The sequence below is a fragment of the Rhinatrema bivittatum genome, chromosome 6 (genome assembly GCF_901001135.1).
Source record: "Rhinatrema bivittatum chromosome 6, aRhiBiv1.1, whole genome shotgun sequence".
In the NCBI taxonomy this organism is placed as follows: Eukaryota; Metazoa; Chordata; class Amphibia; order Gymnophiona; family Rhinatrematidae; genus Rhinatrema; species Rhinatrema bivittatum.
In genome coordinates this window covers 13,558,850-13,577,319 of record NC_042620.1, presented here as the reverse complement: position 1 = coordinate 13,577,319, position 18,470 = coordinate 13,558,850, and the positions used below count along the sequence as shown (strand labels likewise).

The 18,470-nt window shown below is 51.0% G+C and overlaps 1 protein-coding gene across 2 annotated transcripts in view; it reads left to right on the top strand.

Moving 5' to 3' along the window:
* Positions 1-18,470, top strand: part of PNKD (PNKD metallo-beta-lactamase domain containing) — a 114,305-nt gene that overhangs the window by 579 nt on the left and 95,256 nt on the right. Inside the window, exon 1 of one of the 2 annotated variants that reach the window (XM_029605089.1) lies at positions 919-944. The exons of the other annotated variant lie outside the window; for it this stretch is intronic. Within the exon in view, the coding sequence (XP_029460949.1) occupies positions 934-944 (11 nt within the window). The 5' untranslated portion in view covers positions 919-933. Of the gene's footprint in view, positions 1-918; positions 945-18,470 lie in introns of those variants that run through there. 2 annotated transcript variants of the gene reach the window in all.

The following is an 18,470-nucleotide window of genomic DNA, read 5'->3' as shown; positions in this document are numbered from 1 at the left end:
GCCCAGCGTCCTGTCTCCGACCCGGTCTCAAGGACCCCTCAGACCCTTCCTATTACTCTTTCCCAGTCACCGGAGTCCACGTCGCTTATCATTATTATTTATGGTGTTTTCCTTCAGGAGATTGTCCAAACCCCTTGTACATCCAGCAATGTCAGATGCCTTCACCACATCCTCCAGCAATAAATTCTATAGCTTAGCGTGAGTTCAGTGCAAAAATACTTTCTCTCATTTCTTTTATATCTGCTATCTATTAGTTTCATGGAGTGTCCCCTAGTCCTGTTATTATTGGGAAGGATAAATAAGCATCCTTTACCCTCCCATTCACTCATGATTTTAAACACCTCTATCATATCCTCCCCTCAGCCATCTCTCCTCCAAGCTGAACAGCCCTAACCTCTTCAGCCTTTCCTCATAGGGGAATCGTTCCATCCCCTTTATTATTTTGGTGGCCCTTCTCTGTACCTTTTCTAATTCTGCTCTATCTTTCTTGAGATGCGGTGACCAGAACTGCACACAGTACTCAAGATGAGGTCGCACCATTGAATGATACAAAGGCATTAGGATATTCTCTGTTGTATTCTCCGTTCCTTTCCTAATAATCCCAGCATGCTATTTGCTTTTTTCATCAGGGCTGAGGATCTGAGGGAAGGATCAGCCTGATCTCCTTGGGGGAAAGTTGGTAGCTTCAGTTAATGATTTTCCTTGCCCCAGCTTCTTTCTTGAATTTCTTGTAACTAATTGTCTTTGTGGCAGGCTTAGTGTAAAATGTAACTATTTGCTGACACTGCAAGTGCAACATGGGAACAGGAGAAAGGTTTTTTTATTCTAGAAGAATGCAGGGCTGGGTGATTCGCCACATAGAAGCAAACACAACTTTGAAAGGGAATCTGATGTCCACCCAGCAGGCCAGAGACCTTGGGGTGATCCTGTCTGATGTTGCCAAGGTAATGAAACGGTGTGAGGGAGACGGTAGCCGGAGCCAGAGTGATGCAATCTCTCCTCTGTGCAGGTCACGGGCGAGACCTCAGCTGGAAGAGTTTGTCCAGGTCTGCAGCGCAGATCTCTGAAAGGATTCAGATAAGGTGGAGCCGGGCCAAAGAAAGGCTTACCCGCGAGTGCACCAAAACCCATACAGAACGAGAGAGTTAAGAACCTAAAAATCTGGACCATGGAGGGAGGGAAGGACATAGTAGAGACATGGAAATGCCTCAACTCTAGCTGTGCCCCAGAAGCAAACCTTGATGAATGCACCAGAACAGACAGGCCGATACAGGAAAAGTCGCGGGAGCGCGGGCGAGCACACAGGCCACTCTCCTGGGCACGCGATTCAGTAAAAAAAAATATTCAAATCATGGCCCGCGGTAAAAAGAGGCGCTAGGGACACTAGTGCTTCCCTAGCGCCTCTTTTTTTTGACAGGAGCGGCGGCTGTCAGCGAGTTTGACAGCTAACGCTCGATTTTTGCCGGCTTCGGTTCTCAAACCCGCTTGACAGCCACGGGTTCGGAAACCGGACGCCAGCAAAATTGAGCATCCGTTTTCGAGCCGCGGGCCGATTACATTTTTTTTTTTAATTTTTAATTATTTTTAACTTTTGGGACCTCGGACTTAATATTGCCATGATATTAAGTCAGAGGGTGCACAGAAATCAGTTTTTACTGCTTTTCTGTGCACTTCCCCGGCACCGACAGAAATTAACGCCTACCTTTGGGTAGGTGCTAATTTCTGAAAGTAAAATGTGCGGCTTGGCTGCACATTTTACTTACTGAATCGCGCCAGAATACCTATTAGCGCCCGCAACATGCATTTGCATGTTGTGGGCGCTATTAGTTTCGGGGGGGGGGGGGGAGTTGGACGCACGTTTTGGATGCGCTATTACCCCTTACTGAATAAGGGGTAAAGCTAATGCGTCAAAATGCGCGTTCAAACCTGGGCTAACAGTGCGCTCCACCGGAGCGCACTGTACTGTAACAGCCTGAGAGTTCAGGACTTCTACAAAGCATATGCTTGTGATATATTTGCATAGAATGCAGTGCATGCAAATATACCTTATGCATATTCATTGCGGATATCCTGAAAACCAGACCTGGTTGTGGCCCTCCAGGACTGATGGTGCCTACCCCGATTCTCGACAAGAAGTCACGGTATGAGGCTGCAAGAAGGCAGACCCAGGAGTGACGTCAGAACCTATTTCTTCACAGACGAGATGGGGGGGGGGGGGGGGCATGGAATGACCTTCCAGGGGAGGCAGTGCAGGCCAAACAGAGGAACAGAACCCAAGAAAGCTTGGGGCAGGCACGGAGGGGGGAGCCGGAGACACCAGGAGTCACGTCGTACAGACTGGACTGCCCTAACCTTCACCACCCTTGCATGCCTCTTCCTCGCAGTTCTGCACCCCTGGTGCTGGTGCACAGCCCGCTACGTTTTACTGATTAATCTTTACTGCCAAAGCTGTCTTAGATCACTGCTCCCTTAGGGCCTAATTTTCAAAAGCATTTACATGCTTAAAATTCGGTTTTATATGTGTAAGTGCATTTTTACCTGTGTATCTGGCTTTTTGGGAACTGCTACATTGAATGTGGGTAAATGGCTTTTGAGAATTGCTGGGATAGTTTGTTACATTCACCCTTGTGACTCCTTTTAAGATTAGCTCCTGAGGGATGCAAATCTTAATGTCATCTGCAGAAAGGCAAACTCTTCCTACTAACTCCTCTGAAATGTAGCTCCTAAAGACGGTGAACAGTACCTGCCTCTGGACTATTCGGGATCCTGCCAGGTACTTGGATCCTGCATTGGCCACTGCTGGAAACAGGATGCTGGGCTTGATGGACCCTCGTTCTGACCCAGTATGGCACGTTCTTGTGTTCAAATTCTTTTCTCCTTACTTAGGGGCTGATGCAATACAGTGCACACAGCCGAGCGCAATGTTTATCCCGCACTCGGACGCGGGTTAAATAGGCGCTGATCCACCCCCTAATGCAATAGGGGGATTAGCGCCTATTTAACCCGCGTCCCACGCGGAGTGAATGAGATAGCGCTCATTACATGAAAATGAATGGGAATGAGGTTATTACTCATTCACTCCGCATTAAAAATAAAAGTGTGAGTCTCAGACGCACATTTAGCTCTCGGATGTTAACGCCTGCCTGGAGCAGGTGTTAATAGCTGAGCGCATGTAAAAGAAAGTACAGAAAAGCAGAAAAAAATGCTTTTCTGTACTTCTTTTTTTTTTTTACTTAAGAAAAAAAATACCTCGGCAGACCGTCACCATGTGTGCGTTAAGAAAGCGGGCGCTGTTTTTTTGCTTCGGTCTGTTGGGATGTAAGCAGTAGTGCCAGTCATGAAGGCTGTTACAGCCAGGGGAGCTGGAACAAGCTGGAAATGACAAATTGTCTCTTATCCCATGTATAAGGGAAGCCTGCACCCCTAGTTCCAACACCAAGGCTTAACCCTGGGTACTGTCCCTTTAAACATCTTTCATAAACATTCATAATTAAATTACCTTAAAAAAAAAAATCCCAAACCGCATACGGTATCTGTCAGAAGTGAAAGTAAATCTGTCATTGCCTGGATCAGTAGGAGGATGCTGACTCCAAGCTCTGGAAGAGCTCCCTGTAGGGATAGTGATATTTAATAGCAATACTCATGTTTATTAGGCAGGGAAATAACTCCAGTACCTGAATTGTAACTCAGTTTGAGCTCCGATTCGGGCAAGGTGAGTGAGTAAATCTCAAAGCCGAATCCAGTCCAAGTAAGCGCTGTCTCTTTAAGACAGTAAATGCCATATCAGCAGGGGATATTACTTGCGTATACAAAGCATGCATGTGATGTAATATTCTACTTTGGGGCTGCTTGCAGTATATTACACAAGACTGTAATATATTGCAAGGAAGGAATCATTCTTGCTTATGACTGAGAGATCTTGTGGCTGGCCTTATTCAGAGTTTATTCAGAAAGTATGCTTCAGACTAAGACTTCAAGGGATTTGGTGCAGCTGGTGGCATTCATCCGCAGAACTTTGTGTCTTGGGGCATTGTATCCTCTGTGGATCCCAGGAAGTGTAGTGTTTGATTATTGTTGTGCAGTTCATCAGCAGGGCTGTGATGTCTCAGGGTACTGAATCTTCTGTGGATCCCAGGAGGGGGCTGGTGCTGCTGTGCAGTTTATCAGCAGGGCTGTGATATCTCAGGGCACTGAATCTTCTGTGGATCCCAGGAGGGGGCTGGTGCTGCTGTGCAGTTTATCAGCAGGGCTGTGATATCTCAGGGCACTGAATCTTCTGTGGATCCCAGGAGGGGGCTGGCGCTGCTGTGCAGTTCGTCAGCAGGGCTGTGATGTCTCGGGGCATTGCATCCTCTGTGGATCCCAGGAGGGGGCTGGTGCTGCTGTGCAGTTCGTCAGCAGGGCTGTGATGTCTCGGGGCATTGCATCCTCTGTGGATCCCAGGAGGGGGCTGGACCTGCTGTGCAGTTCATCAGCAGGGCTGTGATGTCTCGGGGCATTGCATTTGTGGATCCCAGGAGGGGGCTGGTGCTGGTGCTGCTGTGCAGTTCGTCAGCAGGGCTGTGATGTCTCGGGGCATTGCATCCTCTGTGGATCCCAGGAGGGGGCTGGACCTGCTGTGCAGTTCATCAGCAGGGCTGTGATGTCTTGGGGCATTGCATCCTCTGTGGATCCCAGAAGGGGGCTGGCGCTGCTGTGCAGTTCGTCAGCAGGGCTATGATGTCTCGGGGCATTGCATCCTCTGTGGATCCCAGGAGGGGGCTGGTGCTGCTGTGCAGTTCATCAGCAGGGCTGTGATGTCTCGGGGCATTGCATCTGTGGATCCCAGGAGGGGGCTGGTGCTGTTGTGCAGTTCGTCAGCAGGGCTGTGATGTCTCGGGGCATTGCATCCTCTGTGGATCCCAGAAGGGGGCTGACGCTGCTGTGCAGTTCGTCAGCAGGGCTGTGATGTCTCGGGGCATTGCATCCTCTGTGGATCCCAGAAGGGGGCTGGCGCTGCTGTGCAGTTCGTCAGTGCCTCTGGGCATTGCATTCCTCGGAAGTGTAAATACTTCAGTTGCGGTTGCTGATTTTTGGAACTTCCTGGTGTCTCAGCAGATAGAAATCACTTGCAAACTCTCTCTCTTCTCCCTGGGCGATTATTTGCTTTCTGCTGGGAAATGAAGCCGTAATGACTCCCGCAGAGGTTTCTGTGATTAACCCTTTCCTCGTGCGTTACAGCCCGGGGCCGGCGTGTGCAGCTCACCCTCCGAGAGGCTCTGTCTGTTTATGGTGCCTCCGGTATGTGCTCATTCTCCTAACTGCCCTGTTGTGGTCTGACATCGCCAGATCTGAAGGCAGGGAGGGGGTAAGAGCCCGAGTCAGGGTGACTCAGCAAGCGCTGGAGGGAATCGGGGCTCACAGCTCTGCCCGCCCCAGACTGGACTGCACTGCAGAATTGGGGGAGGGGGGGAAGAGAAGGCTATCTCCCTGACTCTTATCCCTCCTCGGCTGCATTTTATGGAAAGAGCGGCAGGGCTGGATGCAGGGAGCTGGGTGAATCCTCCCCTTCACGCCTTCCTCTCGATAAACAGAGCCACAGGGTCCGGGCAGAGGGCAGACTTGGACTTTGGATCGCTTAACCACTAGCCTGTCCCTCTTTCCTGTGGCGTGGGGGTCTCCTCTGGTGAAGGCAGAGTGGGGCTCTGTAAATCACAGCCCCCGCCTCTCACTGATGCATGGAGAAGGGCAGGGAGAGAGAGAGCTGGCACGGGCAGTGCCTGAAGACCCCCACCCCCCCCCCCCCGGGTCACTGAAGCAGCTGCCGTATCCTCTTGTGTCCTCACGGAAGCTGAGGGGGCTCCAGTCTCGGGGAGGGGGATCGGCCGCCTGTACAGTGCTGTACAGCCCTGGGGAGCTGCCTCGCCTGCTCCAAAGCCCTCTTACTGGTTTTACTGCTGCTCAGCTGCTGGTGTGGGTTTGCCCAGAAGTACTGAGTCCTCGGGGGCCCACCTCTGTGCAGATTAACTCAGGTTTGGATCAAGCCCATGCGGCTATATCTGGTCACCATTTGTTGTGGACATGGGGGAAACCGGGCCTGCCTGTGGCCCGCAGGACTGTAGCAGAGAGCCCCTTGCATAAGGGGACTGTTGTTAGCATTTTCCCCAGAGGCTCTGGAGGGAGGCCCCTTCTGGTTTTTGACCTGCGTCCCAGTGTATTGTGGGATTTGTAGTCTTGCTCCTGTCGTTTGAGGCTCTGGAGTGCCTGGGGAAGGGAGTCAGGCGTGGCCCAGCCTCTCTCTCCGTGGGGTCTGGGTCACAGGGCAGGCTTTGCTTTAACAGCTGGACCAGGGGCTGCTGTAGCGCTGAAGGCGAGATGAGCAGAGCACGAAAGCTCCCTGCCCAGAAGAGCTGACGGCTCAGACAGGCCAGGGTGCCGGGTGGTGACCTGCTCCGGCCTCGCACTGCCGGGTCCCCGCAGCTTCCTGCGTCCCGATGAGGCGGGGGGTGGGTGGGGGGGAGGGGGTGCTAGGCCTGCATGGACCCAGGGCTGCCACTTTGATTGCTGGGCCCTGTTGCTAGGTGGCCAGGGCTGGCTTGGCGGCGACAGCCGGCCGGAAGCTGGGGGGAGGGAGGGCGTGCGCCGGCGGCAGCAGGTGGACGCGGGCAGGCGGCCGTGCCCGGCAGGATTCGCAAGGAGGGATCATTTTTAATAGGCGGGCGGGATTCCTTCTCATGACCTCCTTCCCTGGGAAATCCCGGGAGACGCAGAGGCCCGGAAAGCTGGAGCCAGGCGGGAGCGGCTTCTCCTGCCATCCCGTGGGGGGGGGGGGGGGGGGGTGGGTGATGATGCTGGGCCCAGGGCTGGCGGATTGTTCTGGGATTCCCGGGGGTCCGGCCTGCGAGCGAAACGCCGCCAGGGGCGGGGGAAAGGGAGGGCGTGTGCGTTTTTCCTTCCTCGCCGCTGGAGCCCACGCGCCCGTGGCGGGGAGCGCACGAGGTCCTCCCCCCCCCCCCCGGAATGGGCACCGAGCGGGCTGAGGGGCAGAAAAGGCTTCGTGACTCAACCTTCCCCGCTCCAGAGACTCGTGGGGGGGTGATGGTCGCCTGGCTTCTCCTGCGGGCTCAGCTGCGAGGCGCCGCTCCCCACCCCGTGAGAATAAAGATCTTCACGTTTGGGGGAAACGGGCCGAAGCCTTGTTCTGTGGCTGGGCCTCCAGGCCTGGACAGTACCAGCCACAAGACGGACCCTGTTTGACGTAACCGATGGACAGGTGGCTAATTTTAAAGTCCGAGCTTAGAATACAATGCAGGTATCTTTTTTGTTGATTTGGTTGAGGAAAGGCAGAGAACGTCCGTTATAAAATACAATTAGAGGAGGCGTGGGAGCGTCACCCGGGACTCCAAATCCCAGCATGCCTCCTTCTGAGGTGATCATTTTTGTGTTTGATAATTAAAGTTTTCCAAACAGGCAAAGGCCGGATGGGCTCCAGTCACTCTGAATTGGTGAGAAGCTCAGGGCCGGGGGTCCCTCGCCCCTCCAGCCTGGATCTCTGCTCCTCATGTCCCCGCCCGCTGCGTTGTGGGGCCTCTTGGGTGGGTTCCCCCCGATTGCACTGGGGAGCCAGCGCCGTGCCTGCCTGACACTGGGGCCCTGGAGGGAGGGAGGGAGAGGCAGCAGAGGACAGAAAACACCTACAGTAGCCACATCCTAGTAACCTGGAGGCCAACTTTGCAAGATGCTAGCCACCTACTTTGGAGGTCAGGGAGCTAAGTCAGACCCTCTGGAAACGTATCAGGTTGAGCAGCCAAACTTAGTGGGTGGCCCCCAGGGGTGTTTCCAGGGGGTGGGGGTGGGGGTGACGGGGATCAGGGACTTAGCCAACCAGCGTTGATTTGCAGTGCTAAGCGTCAGCATCCACCTGCAGCAATTCTGCCCTAGACCGAAGTGGCCACATCATCGGGAGGCGAGTCAGACTTCTGCCATCCTTCCTTGTGTCCTGCAGGGCTCCGCACACCCTCTCTCTCATGCTTACCCTGGCCTCGCCCTTCCTTGACCTCTGACTGACCTCTGTTAGATATCCGGGCTGAGGGAGGCTGCGGAACAGAGCCCGTCTGCTTCTCAAGACATTTGCACGCATTTGGCCTGCTTGCACGGTTCGGTTACCCTGAACAGCAGAGCAGTTTGTAGCCTGGAAAGCTGAGCTGGACCCTACAGCCCAGAACTCCCAGTGGCCTCTTTAGTCAGACTAGAGATTTGCCCGTGCGTGGCCCTGGAGGAGCGGAGCTGCCCCCGCCGCCCCCCCGACGCAGCAGAAATACATTGGGCTGGGTCAGGTGGCCGACCGGCTCCTGAGGCTGGGTCTGGGGCTTAAAATGCTGATTCACTTGGTGACTCAGCAGGATTCCTGCACAGGAAGGTGTGTTCGGCCTTCGGAGTTTATCATTACCGGATTAATGAGCGCCAGGGATGCTGGCATGCGCCTTGCATGTCAGGCCGGTTCAGCCTTTCATTTGGGAGCTGTTTATAATTGGTTTTAGGAGATTACGTACTGTGCAGGCTGAGAAACAGGTTCCAGGGCCAGCGCAATGTTTACTTTTGAAAACTCTGGGGAATCTTTTAACTCGGAAGCCCTCGCCCAGGAACCTGTAGTCTCTGTGTGCACTGAGACACCCCCTCCCCCGGCATCGATTTCCCTTGAATTAGATCGGGCAGGAACGTGAGGATATTCCTGCAGACCGTGAAGTCTTGGGCCTCTGCTCTTCCTTCCGTGCTCTCATCCCGTATTCGCTGCGTCCTTCATGGCGAGAGCCTGTGCCGGTGGACGCCCCCCCCCCCATCATGAGATGCTGCTTTGCTCACTGTTTTTGGAAGGGGTGGGGGTGCCTGTCCCTTTCCTTTCTCCACGCCCAGTGTGCCACGTGTGGGGCCGGCGTACTGCGCAGGAAAGTTTCCACGCCGTCCCGCGTGCTGTGGCTGGTAGTGACGTTTCCCCATCCAGAGGAACACTTCTGCTTTTAAGCTGGCCGGGTCTGTGTTATGTAAGATTGCATTTGAAGTACAGCGTTGGCAACATGAGCAGAATTACAACACCGAGGCTTTTATATAACACAGAGCAGTGCCTTCAGCGGTTATTTTACAGTTTACATAACCTCCATGTGATTGTTACCCGGCGCATGATCCCCCATCCCAGGATTGTCACAATGGCTGGGTTGGAGGGGGAACACCTGAAATAGCTGAAATAGATCACAGCCCTGGTTCTGAATGAGCTGGAAGTACAAACAGGCAGGAGGAAACTGCAGAGAAAAAAAAATTGCATCCATACATATCTGCTCACACACACTCACCTGCTCACTCACATACATACACTAATTTACATTCCCTTACATACACGTACATTCACGTGCTGACTGACATACACACACACTGGCTCACATGCACTCACACACACACGGGCAATTTTCTCAGTGGAAGGGAGTGGACAGTGGAGTGCCTCAGGGATCTGTACTTGGACCGGTGCTTTTCAATATATTTATAAATGATCTGGAAAGAAATACAACGAGTGAGGTAATTAAATTTGCAGATGACACAAAATTATTCAGAGTAGTTAAATCACAAGCAGATTGTGATAAATTATAGGAGGACCTTGTGAGGCTGGAAAATTGGGCATCCAAATGGCAGACGAAATTTAATGTGGATAAGTGCAAGGTGATGCATATAGGGAAAAATAACCCATGCTATAGGTACACAATGTTGGGTTCCATATTAGGTGCTACAACCCAAGAAAGAGATCTAGGCGTCATAGTGGATAACACATTGAAATCGTCGGTACAGTGTGCTGCGGCAGTCAAAAAAGCAAACAGAATGTTGGGAATTATTAGAAAGGGAATGGTGAATAAAACGGAAAATGTCATAATGCCTCTGTATCGCTCCATGGTGAGACCGCACCTTGAATACTGTGTACAATTCTGGACGCCGCATCTCAAAAAAGATATAATTGTGATGGAGAAGGAACAGAGAAGGGCGACCAAAATGATAAGGGGAATGGAACAGCTCCCCTATGAGGAAAGACTAAAGAGGTTAGGACTTTTCAGCTTGGAGAAGAGACGACTGAGGGGGGATATGATAGAGGTGTTTAAAATCATGAGAGATCTAGAACGGGTAGATGTGAATCGGTTATTTACTCTTTCGGATAATAGAAAGACTAGGGGACACTCCATGAAGTTAGCATGGGGCACATTTAAAACTAATCGGAGAAAGTTCTTTTTTACTCAACGCACAATTAAACTCTGGAATTTGTTGCCAGAGGATGTGGTTAGTGCAGTTAGTATAACTGTGTTTAAAAAAGGATTGGATAAGTTCTTGGAGGAGAAGTCCATTACCTGCTATTAATTAAGTTCACTTAGAGAATAGCCACTGCCATTAGCAATGGTAACATGGAATAGACTTAGTTTTTGGGGTACTTGCCAGGTTCTTATGGCCTAGATTGGCCACTGTTGGAAACAGGATGCTGGGCTTGATGGACCCTTGGTCTGACCCAGTATGGCATGTTCTTATGTTCTCACATGCTCACACACACATTCTCACATGCACTCACACGCACACACATACACATGGTCACATGCTCGCTCACACACATGCACACACACGCTCGCACGCTCTGAGACATACACACACCCGCTGAAATAGGCTTAGGAAATGTAGCTTCTGCTTTTCCTAGAGAAATTGGATGTGCGAGTCCCTCCGTGTACTGATTTGAGCTGTCTGCCATCCTGCACAGCGTGAGCCTGATGTAACCTGTGACACTGGGGTAGTGAATGGAAGCAGCTTTCTGGCAGAAGGGACAAGTGGTATTAGGGCCCGGTGGGGGCCCGGTCATTGCTTTGGCAGCTCCTCTTCCCAGGCTGGCATTACGATCCACATAGAAGAGCTGTCCCTGCGAACTGCACATATCTTCTGTAGCCGGACCCCCTTCCCAAACAGCTCCGTTTAACATCACGACCTAGTTTATGTAAAAAAAACCAGCTAAAACCTTCTTTATTCAAGCAGTCCTTGGAGCTGAGTTCCTGGAAATGCTGAGCTATTCAGGCTCCTTTGCTTGATCTACCCTGCTAGGTGCAGTTTTGTTTTTTTTTAAATTAGAACATTTTTATTGACCACCATAACCAAACCAGACGCTTCACAATACACAATTATCGAAAAATATAGATATGGTTGAGAAACGTTTCCAAGCAATTTCAACCCCCACCTCCATCTCTTTGAGGCAAATATCTAATGCTGCACATTCGACATGGATAGATAGAAATACAAACCAGTCAGTTTATAAGATGAATGACTGTAGATGCTACCTATGCACTCACAAGATCTAAAATACAGTGAATTAAGTCATCCACTCTTCACAGGGCCAAACGCAAGAGTTGTTGGGAAGGAAACCAACATTGGAAGGTAGGGAGAAAATAGATTACTCCCCATTCAGTTTCCCATCTGAGTTTCAATCCATACTATAAATGGCTCCCATGTACACTGGAATGAGGATAAACGATCCTGTTTCAAGGCCGTGAGGTAGGCTAATCGATAATGATTATGACGGCGGTGGATTACCTCCGGTAGCGATGGTGTAGACGGCTGTTTCCAGACTTTAGCTGGTTCACATCGAGCAGCTATGTAAACTTGTAAAGAAAACGCTGAGTATATTTGGTAAGCTCGTTCAGTACAGTGTACCTGGGATCCATTACTCCTCCTCAACTACTTCAGATAACCAGTGGACAATTTGCTCCCAGAAAGATATTACTAGTGGGCATTGCCACCAAATATGAAAGTAGGTTCCCAATTGGCCACATCTCCAACATCAGCTAAAGAGGAAAGGAATGTAAGGAGCCTCTCAGGGGTCAAGTGCCACCGGTATAATATTTTATAGCAGTGTTCTATCAAACACTATGTCCCAGTCATCATCCTAAGTCCCACTCTAGTATGTGATGATAAGAGTTAGCAGATCGTTTATTAAGAATACCATACATTTCAGAGGTCAAGCCTCGCATTTTATCCGATCGTTCACATAAGTTTTCAAAAGGCGATTTAGAGAGGCACATAATGCCGGCTCCAAAAACTGATGAATCTGGGGATATGCGAGAGGCCCCGGGGCCTAGAGTATATTTGCTCATTAATTCCTCCATTCCGTAAAGTTTGACATTCCAGAGCAGTTGGCCAATACTTGTAATACCTTGGGTAGCCCAACTTAAAAATGACTGTGATAACATGACCGCAGGAAAGGCAGAGTCATGGAATAAATACAAGAGAGAAAAGTAAGAGGCATTGCCCACTGCACCCAGTCTCACATACTATTCCATAAAGAGGCAGGGAAAAATGAGAGAGGGCGCCATGTGGATCTAGGCTGTCAAGGCAACACTTGGATAGGCATCGCTCCCACTAAATCTTGCTCCAGTATCACCCGCTGCTTCAGCTCAGCTTTCTTATACATATCTACCAGGGGCCCGCAAAACGCCATAAAAGATTGGGGGCTCCTAGTCATCCTCTGTTCTTTGGGAGAAATAGTATTGAGCGAGACACCCGAGGTGGACGTTTCCACCAGATGAAGCTGTAGATCCTCACCTGCCACTGCTTTAATATTGCCGCAGAAAGATAAATGGGGATTGTAGAAAACAAATAGAGGAAGCGAGGAAGTACATTCATCTCAATGATGGCAACCCGTCCTAGCCAAGAAAAGTGCGCTCTACTCCATCTAGTTAGATCTCGTTTGATATTCCGCCATAGGGGGATGTAATTTAGAGTGAATAGGTCCGATGTATGTGGTCCTATTTGTACTCCCAAGTATTTATTAGAGTGTTTAGGCCAGCGGAAAGGATAACTCCGTTTTATAGTGTTTACTTCGGTATCTGGCAACTTTGATTTATCATAGTTTACTTTTAAAACCAGAAATGTTATGAAACTCGTCCAGCTCAGCCTTCACCCTTTCGGTGATTTGCTTGGGTCAGTTAAGGTGAATAAGATGTCGTCTGCAGACAGCGATAATTTGAAATGCAATCCTTTTAACCGTACTTCCATAATCTGTGTGGATAGGCGAACTCTCGTAGCAAATGGCTCTAAGAACAAGGCAGACAGCAAGGGTGACAACGGATACCCCGTCTTGTACCCCAAATGCTGTCAAAGCATTCCCCATAACCCCCGTTCACTTTAACCCTTGCTTTAGGGGAGTCGTATAGCTTTGCTCTCCACTGGCAAAAAGACACTCCAAAGTACATTTTTTTGTAATATTTTAAACAAAAAAAGGTCAATGTACAAGGTCAAAAGCCTTTTCAGTGTCAATAGACAGCAACACTGAGGGAATATTTTTGTTTAACCCAATCTAAGAGGTCAACAACCTTGCGTACATTATCCCCTGCTATACGGGTTGGGATAAAGCCCACTTGATTGTTATTTACTAATGTAGACATAATCGTATTGTGCTTGGCTAAAACTGCAGCTAACAATTTAAGATCCAGGTTATTCAAGGATATTGGGCGATAAGACCCACAAATAGCTGGATCCCTTCCAGGCTTTGCAAGCACCGTTATCCCGGCAGTGTTAGAATGTAGTGTGAATGAGCCATGAGTGTTGGGGATGTGGGATAATTTTTTATAATCCATCTAGCCCTGGGGATTTCCTGGGCTTCGGTAGTTTAATAGCGTACAGTACCTCCGACTCCTTAATAGGGCTGTCAAGAAACAATTGCTGTTCAGTTGTAAGAGCAGGCAAGGGTATTGCATCTAAATAGGATTCTATCTGGGTGTCCTGTATGGTCTCATTAACACCATAAAGCGAGGAATAGAAATCGGTAAAGCATTGTCGAATACCCTCAGATGTACTAATGATCTCGCCAAAGGGATTTTTAATTTTGGCGATGCTATTTTGAGCTAAAACTGCTCTCAAACGCTTAACTAGATATCGCCCTGCCTCGTTTCCCTCCCTTCATAACATTCTTGCTTTGTTAATTCAAGCGAATGGGTAATCGCCTCGTCATCTAATGTCTGAAGTTCAGTCCTCGCGGCTGTAAGGCGACGAAGGACCGCCGGGGATTGAAAGGCCACGTGTTGCGATAATTGTGAGAGATCCGCTAAGAGATTGCGTCTCCGCCTCTCTTTTTCCTCTTACAGTGCGCCGCGTGGGAAATAAGCAAGCCCACATCACACCCAGGGGGGAGTCCGAACTAGTGTGGTCTTGGAAGCACCAATCGCTCACCCAGTTCTTTAGGGGTAAACGCGGAGTCTTTTTTAGAAGGTTTTCATTCAGCCGGCAGAAACGTTGGCCGGGGTAATAACTGAACATTGAGCCACACAGGAGCGTGATCTGACCATGGAATATTTTCCACGCCCACTGCCTTTATTCTGAAGAGACCTTACCCACCAGAAAACAGTCAGTACAGAAGTGCAAGTCCCCAGAAGCTGAATCGTAGGTTAGAGCAGTGTGAGGCGGGATTTCCTTGCCTCCAGGTGTCTACTAATTTCCATTGGGATATGGAAGAAATTCGGGAGTTCCTGACATGCAGTGGGGTAGAGCTCAGCTATCCAGCGCTGGCCTCCCCCAGTGACCAGCAGCCCTTCCACACGATTCACTGAAACAGAATCCAGCATCCGCAGAAAGGAGCAGAGAGAGTTACCAAGCCGCGGGTGGCACCTCCTGGGTTAATTGACTAGAGATTAAAATTCCTGCCCCTGCGTACTTTGACCCTTTTGGTACGAGCTGCCAGGTATTTATGTGGATCGTTGCGAAGGGATAACAAATGTCCAGGCCTCTTTCGCAAGTGCAGTTTACCGAGGCTTCCAATCTCTTCTTTTTTGCTAACGAAGCTTGCACGATAATTTGGTTCTTGCTTCTGTTCGGTGTGTTTGTCGGAAGGCTTTTGTCTGTCCTTGCTGGTTTTCATTGTGCCCCGCCTTGAACTTTGGATGAGAGCAGGTAATAAAACGTCTTAAACGAGCTCAGCTCTCTCCATCCGCCTCTTCCTTGCAATGTTTTTTTTTGTTCTTCTGTTCTGCAAAGCCTGCCTCATTCCAGATGCCAGCCCAGGGGCTGTGACCCGCAGGCCACGGCTGCCCGTTCCCCCGGGGATGGTGCAGAGGTGGTGCTCACAGCCCTGGGGTGGGAGGTGAGGGCATTCGGTCAGTGCACGTGTGTCAGATTCGCGGTGCAAAGGAGGCTGGGAGTCCAGAAACCCCGCTCGCTCAACAGCGGGGATCGCTCTCTGTGGTTCTTCTCTGTGTCCGCTCGGTGCATGCATCCTTCTTGGTCGGGGGGGGGGGGGGGGGGGGGAGGTAGGCAGCCTCCCGTCCCCGTGAACAGTCATCAGCTTTGGGGGGTTCAGGATATTCCTAATGAATACGCGGCAGGAGATTTGCATGCAGATGCGGCTCCCGCATATTCAGCAGGGATGTCTGGTACACCCGCAGGCGGGGACTGGAGGTTGGCCTGCCTCTGAGGATCCTGGGACAGACTGTGGCCCAGGACGGGGCAGCCAGTGCCTTTCGCTGGACCGAGAGAGCCCATAGTGTGGGTTTGGGGGTGGGGGGGCCACATCTTAGAGGGGGGGTGGAGGCTGAGCTATCGGAGGTGGCGGGAATGGAGCAGTTATTGACTCCCGCTTGGTAAAAGTACGGAGGGGAGATACTTCTCTGCTGCTTTAGGGCACGGTGCTAAATTCTCGAGCCTGTGGCAGCAGGCCTGAGAAAAGTAAAGCGCAGGAGGGAAACGGAGGAAATCGGATATTGCCTGAAGGAGAGGAATCGCCGTGGTGAAAAGCCTCGGGCCGGGTTTTCTCTCTCTTGAGGCAGTTCCATCGTGTTCTGAAAGGAGACGGCGGACGCCGTGGTGCAGCCGCCAGACTCCGAGGCGAGAGAGGGGCCGCGAGGCACCTGTGCCCTGCCCGGGCTCCCTTCTTGTACCATTACAGACTCTGCCCAGTCTCAGGGCTGTGCCTTTCATCTCTGCCTCCTCACCCGGGGAGGCCGTTCTCCCTGCTGTCAGCCCCCTGGTGTAGCTTCTTGTACGGAGAGAGATTTGCCTCTTTATTTGAATGTCGCCCTCGCTGGACGGCCCCCCTGACCTGTCTGTATCCTGTTGGAGGGGACGCATCAGGAACCTGCCCGGAGGCCCTGGCACCTTACCCTGTGCGTCCCTCCGGCTCTGGCCACCACTTTACCAAGCTGCTTTGCTCCCTGGAGACCATCGGTCACTATCGCCCCAAGGTCTGTCCCCCTGCTCAGTGCACATTAACTTTTCGCCCCGATGGCGTACTGTGCCCTCCGGGTTTTTTTTTTAATCATTTTAATCTTTATTCAGGTTTATTTGATTATATAAGAACAACTAAAGAAATATGAAAGCAGGATAATCAACTTCGAGCCTACAGGAAACACTTCAGTGACACTAAACGGGGGCGGATTCCAGAAACATACAAAGCAAAGCACATTAAAGGAGTCCATTTATAATCTAATCTCCTAATGGCCCACATCCCACAGGCCTCCTGCACAGACATCACATATTAGTCTTATCATTCAAGAAGGCTCCCGAGTGCATGGGATGAGAGAAAACAGACTTATTCTCTTGATAAGTGACGAAGCACTTATGGGGATATTTTAGGAAGATGCAGCCCCTTAGTGCCAAAACCTTCTGCCTTCCAGTCTGAGTGGCCTCAGAGACATCTGGGAAAATGCGGACTTTCTTCCAGAAAAAAAGGAAATCTTTTGTAAGAAAATATTTTCAAAAGATCTCCGCTTTCTCTCTCTCGGGGAAAAGAAACCAGGCTGCCTCAGGTTTTTGCACCCTAAATGCCTGACGCCTCTCGTTATTTCTTTTAAATCTGAGTTGCCAAACTCAAACTTACTCACATCCTTCCTCATGTTTAGCGCTGCGTGTGCAGCGTCCGCGCGCGACATCTGCAGAGCGTGACAAATAATATTTGGAATTTCTCGCCTCTCGCTGCAAATGATGCCCAAGGTGGCTTACAGCATTATTAGACTTCAGGTACAAGACGTCCTTGCCCCGAAGAGCTTACGCCGTAAGGGCCCTTCCCAGATGTCGGCGAGCACCGGCTCCAGGACTGCCCGGTGTGGCACTGCACTGATGCCCTCCTGCCCTTGGCGTGAGCTCCCTTTGAGAAGTACTCGTCCGTTTACCCCTTCCCCCTGCTCTCCTCAGACCATCCCTGGGGCCTGTCCTGCATTAGAGGCCGAGCCTGCAGACCCTGTGGGAGCTTGTGCTTGTTTCGAAGCCCTGCGGTGAAGAAATCCCTGCCCTGTCTCTGCCCCCCCCCCCTCCTGCAGAGGATTGGGGTGACCCAAAGGGGTTCGACAGGAGTGAGGAGGTGCAGCTGCGCTGCTTAGGGAGGCCAGGCTTTCAGGTTAGGGGGTACATTGGGAGCGATTGGATCGGGATTGTGGGAGGTGCAGCTCCAAACCTCTGCGAGAGAAGGGATTTGGGCACGGAGTGGGATGACGTTTTGATGTCTAGGGTTATTGTTTGTTATATGGCCATGGATGTAATTTCGTGTTATTGCTTAATATTGTTGATGTAATTGCCATTGTTTGCTTATTTATAGATATGTTAAAGACTTGGTGTGTTTATGTTTTAACATAGTCCCGTTGAAAGCCGTGACCCAGACTGAAACCTAAATCACAATTAAAGCTCCCGACCTGTCGAATACCGACCAAACCCTCGCCAGTGTATGAATGAAACCTTTCTATCGCTCCCCTGCCAGTAGAGAGTGTTTTACTAGCAGGCTTTGTGCCTTCCGTAGTCCCGTCTCCTCATGTACGTCATACAAAGAAGAGCCCAAAATAGGTAACCAGGTTCTGTAGAAAAGGGTCTTGGATGGTTCAGAGCCGGGCAGTGCCCCTCCCGGCGGGCGGGGAGGGCAGGAAATTCCCCCTCCCCTCCACTGCTGGGGCAGGGTTCTGGTCCACACGGCGATGACGGCGGTGGCGTGGCGTGGGATGCTGCTGGTACCAGCGTGCCCGCCCCTGCCGGTGGCCCTGGAGATCAGCCGGGCTGCGTGGCACGTCGGATTGAATGGTAGACGGCGAGTGCTTCACAGCTCTCTCTCCTTTCACCCGGGCAGCGACAGACGCTTTACCGAATGCTCTCCTGCTCTGGCTGTGTCCTTATCTCAGAAAGCAGCCGCCAGACCGCCCTCAACATCAACCGCCGACCTCCAGGTTTCCCCAAATAACAGAGGGACCGGCAGCTTAACTCTCCTGCCTTATGGGGAACTGCACATCTACAGAGCTGGGCGACACAGCCCAAGATGCTGCCATTAAAAGGAGGAGAAGCAGAGGCATGCAGGGATATTCAGTGCTGAGCACACAGAGTCTTGGGATCTCTTTGCCGCCTTTCAGCGTGAGCTGGAGTGTTCAGTAAAAAAAAAATCTGCTGCCCTTTGCTTCCTCAGGGGTTAGGACGTGTGAGCGTGCGATGGCGTTTCCCGCAGCAAGGGCAGAGGTAGA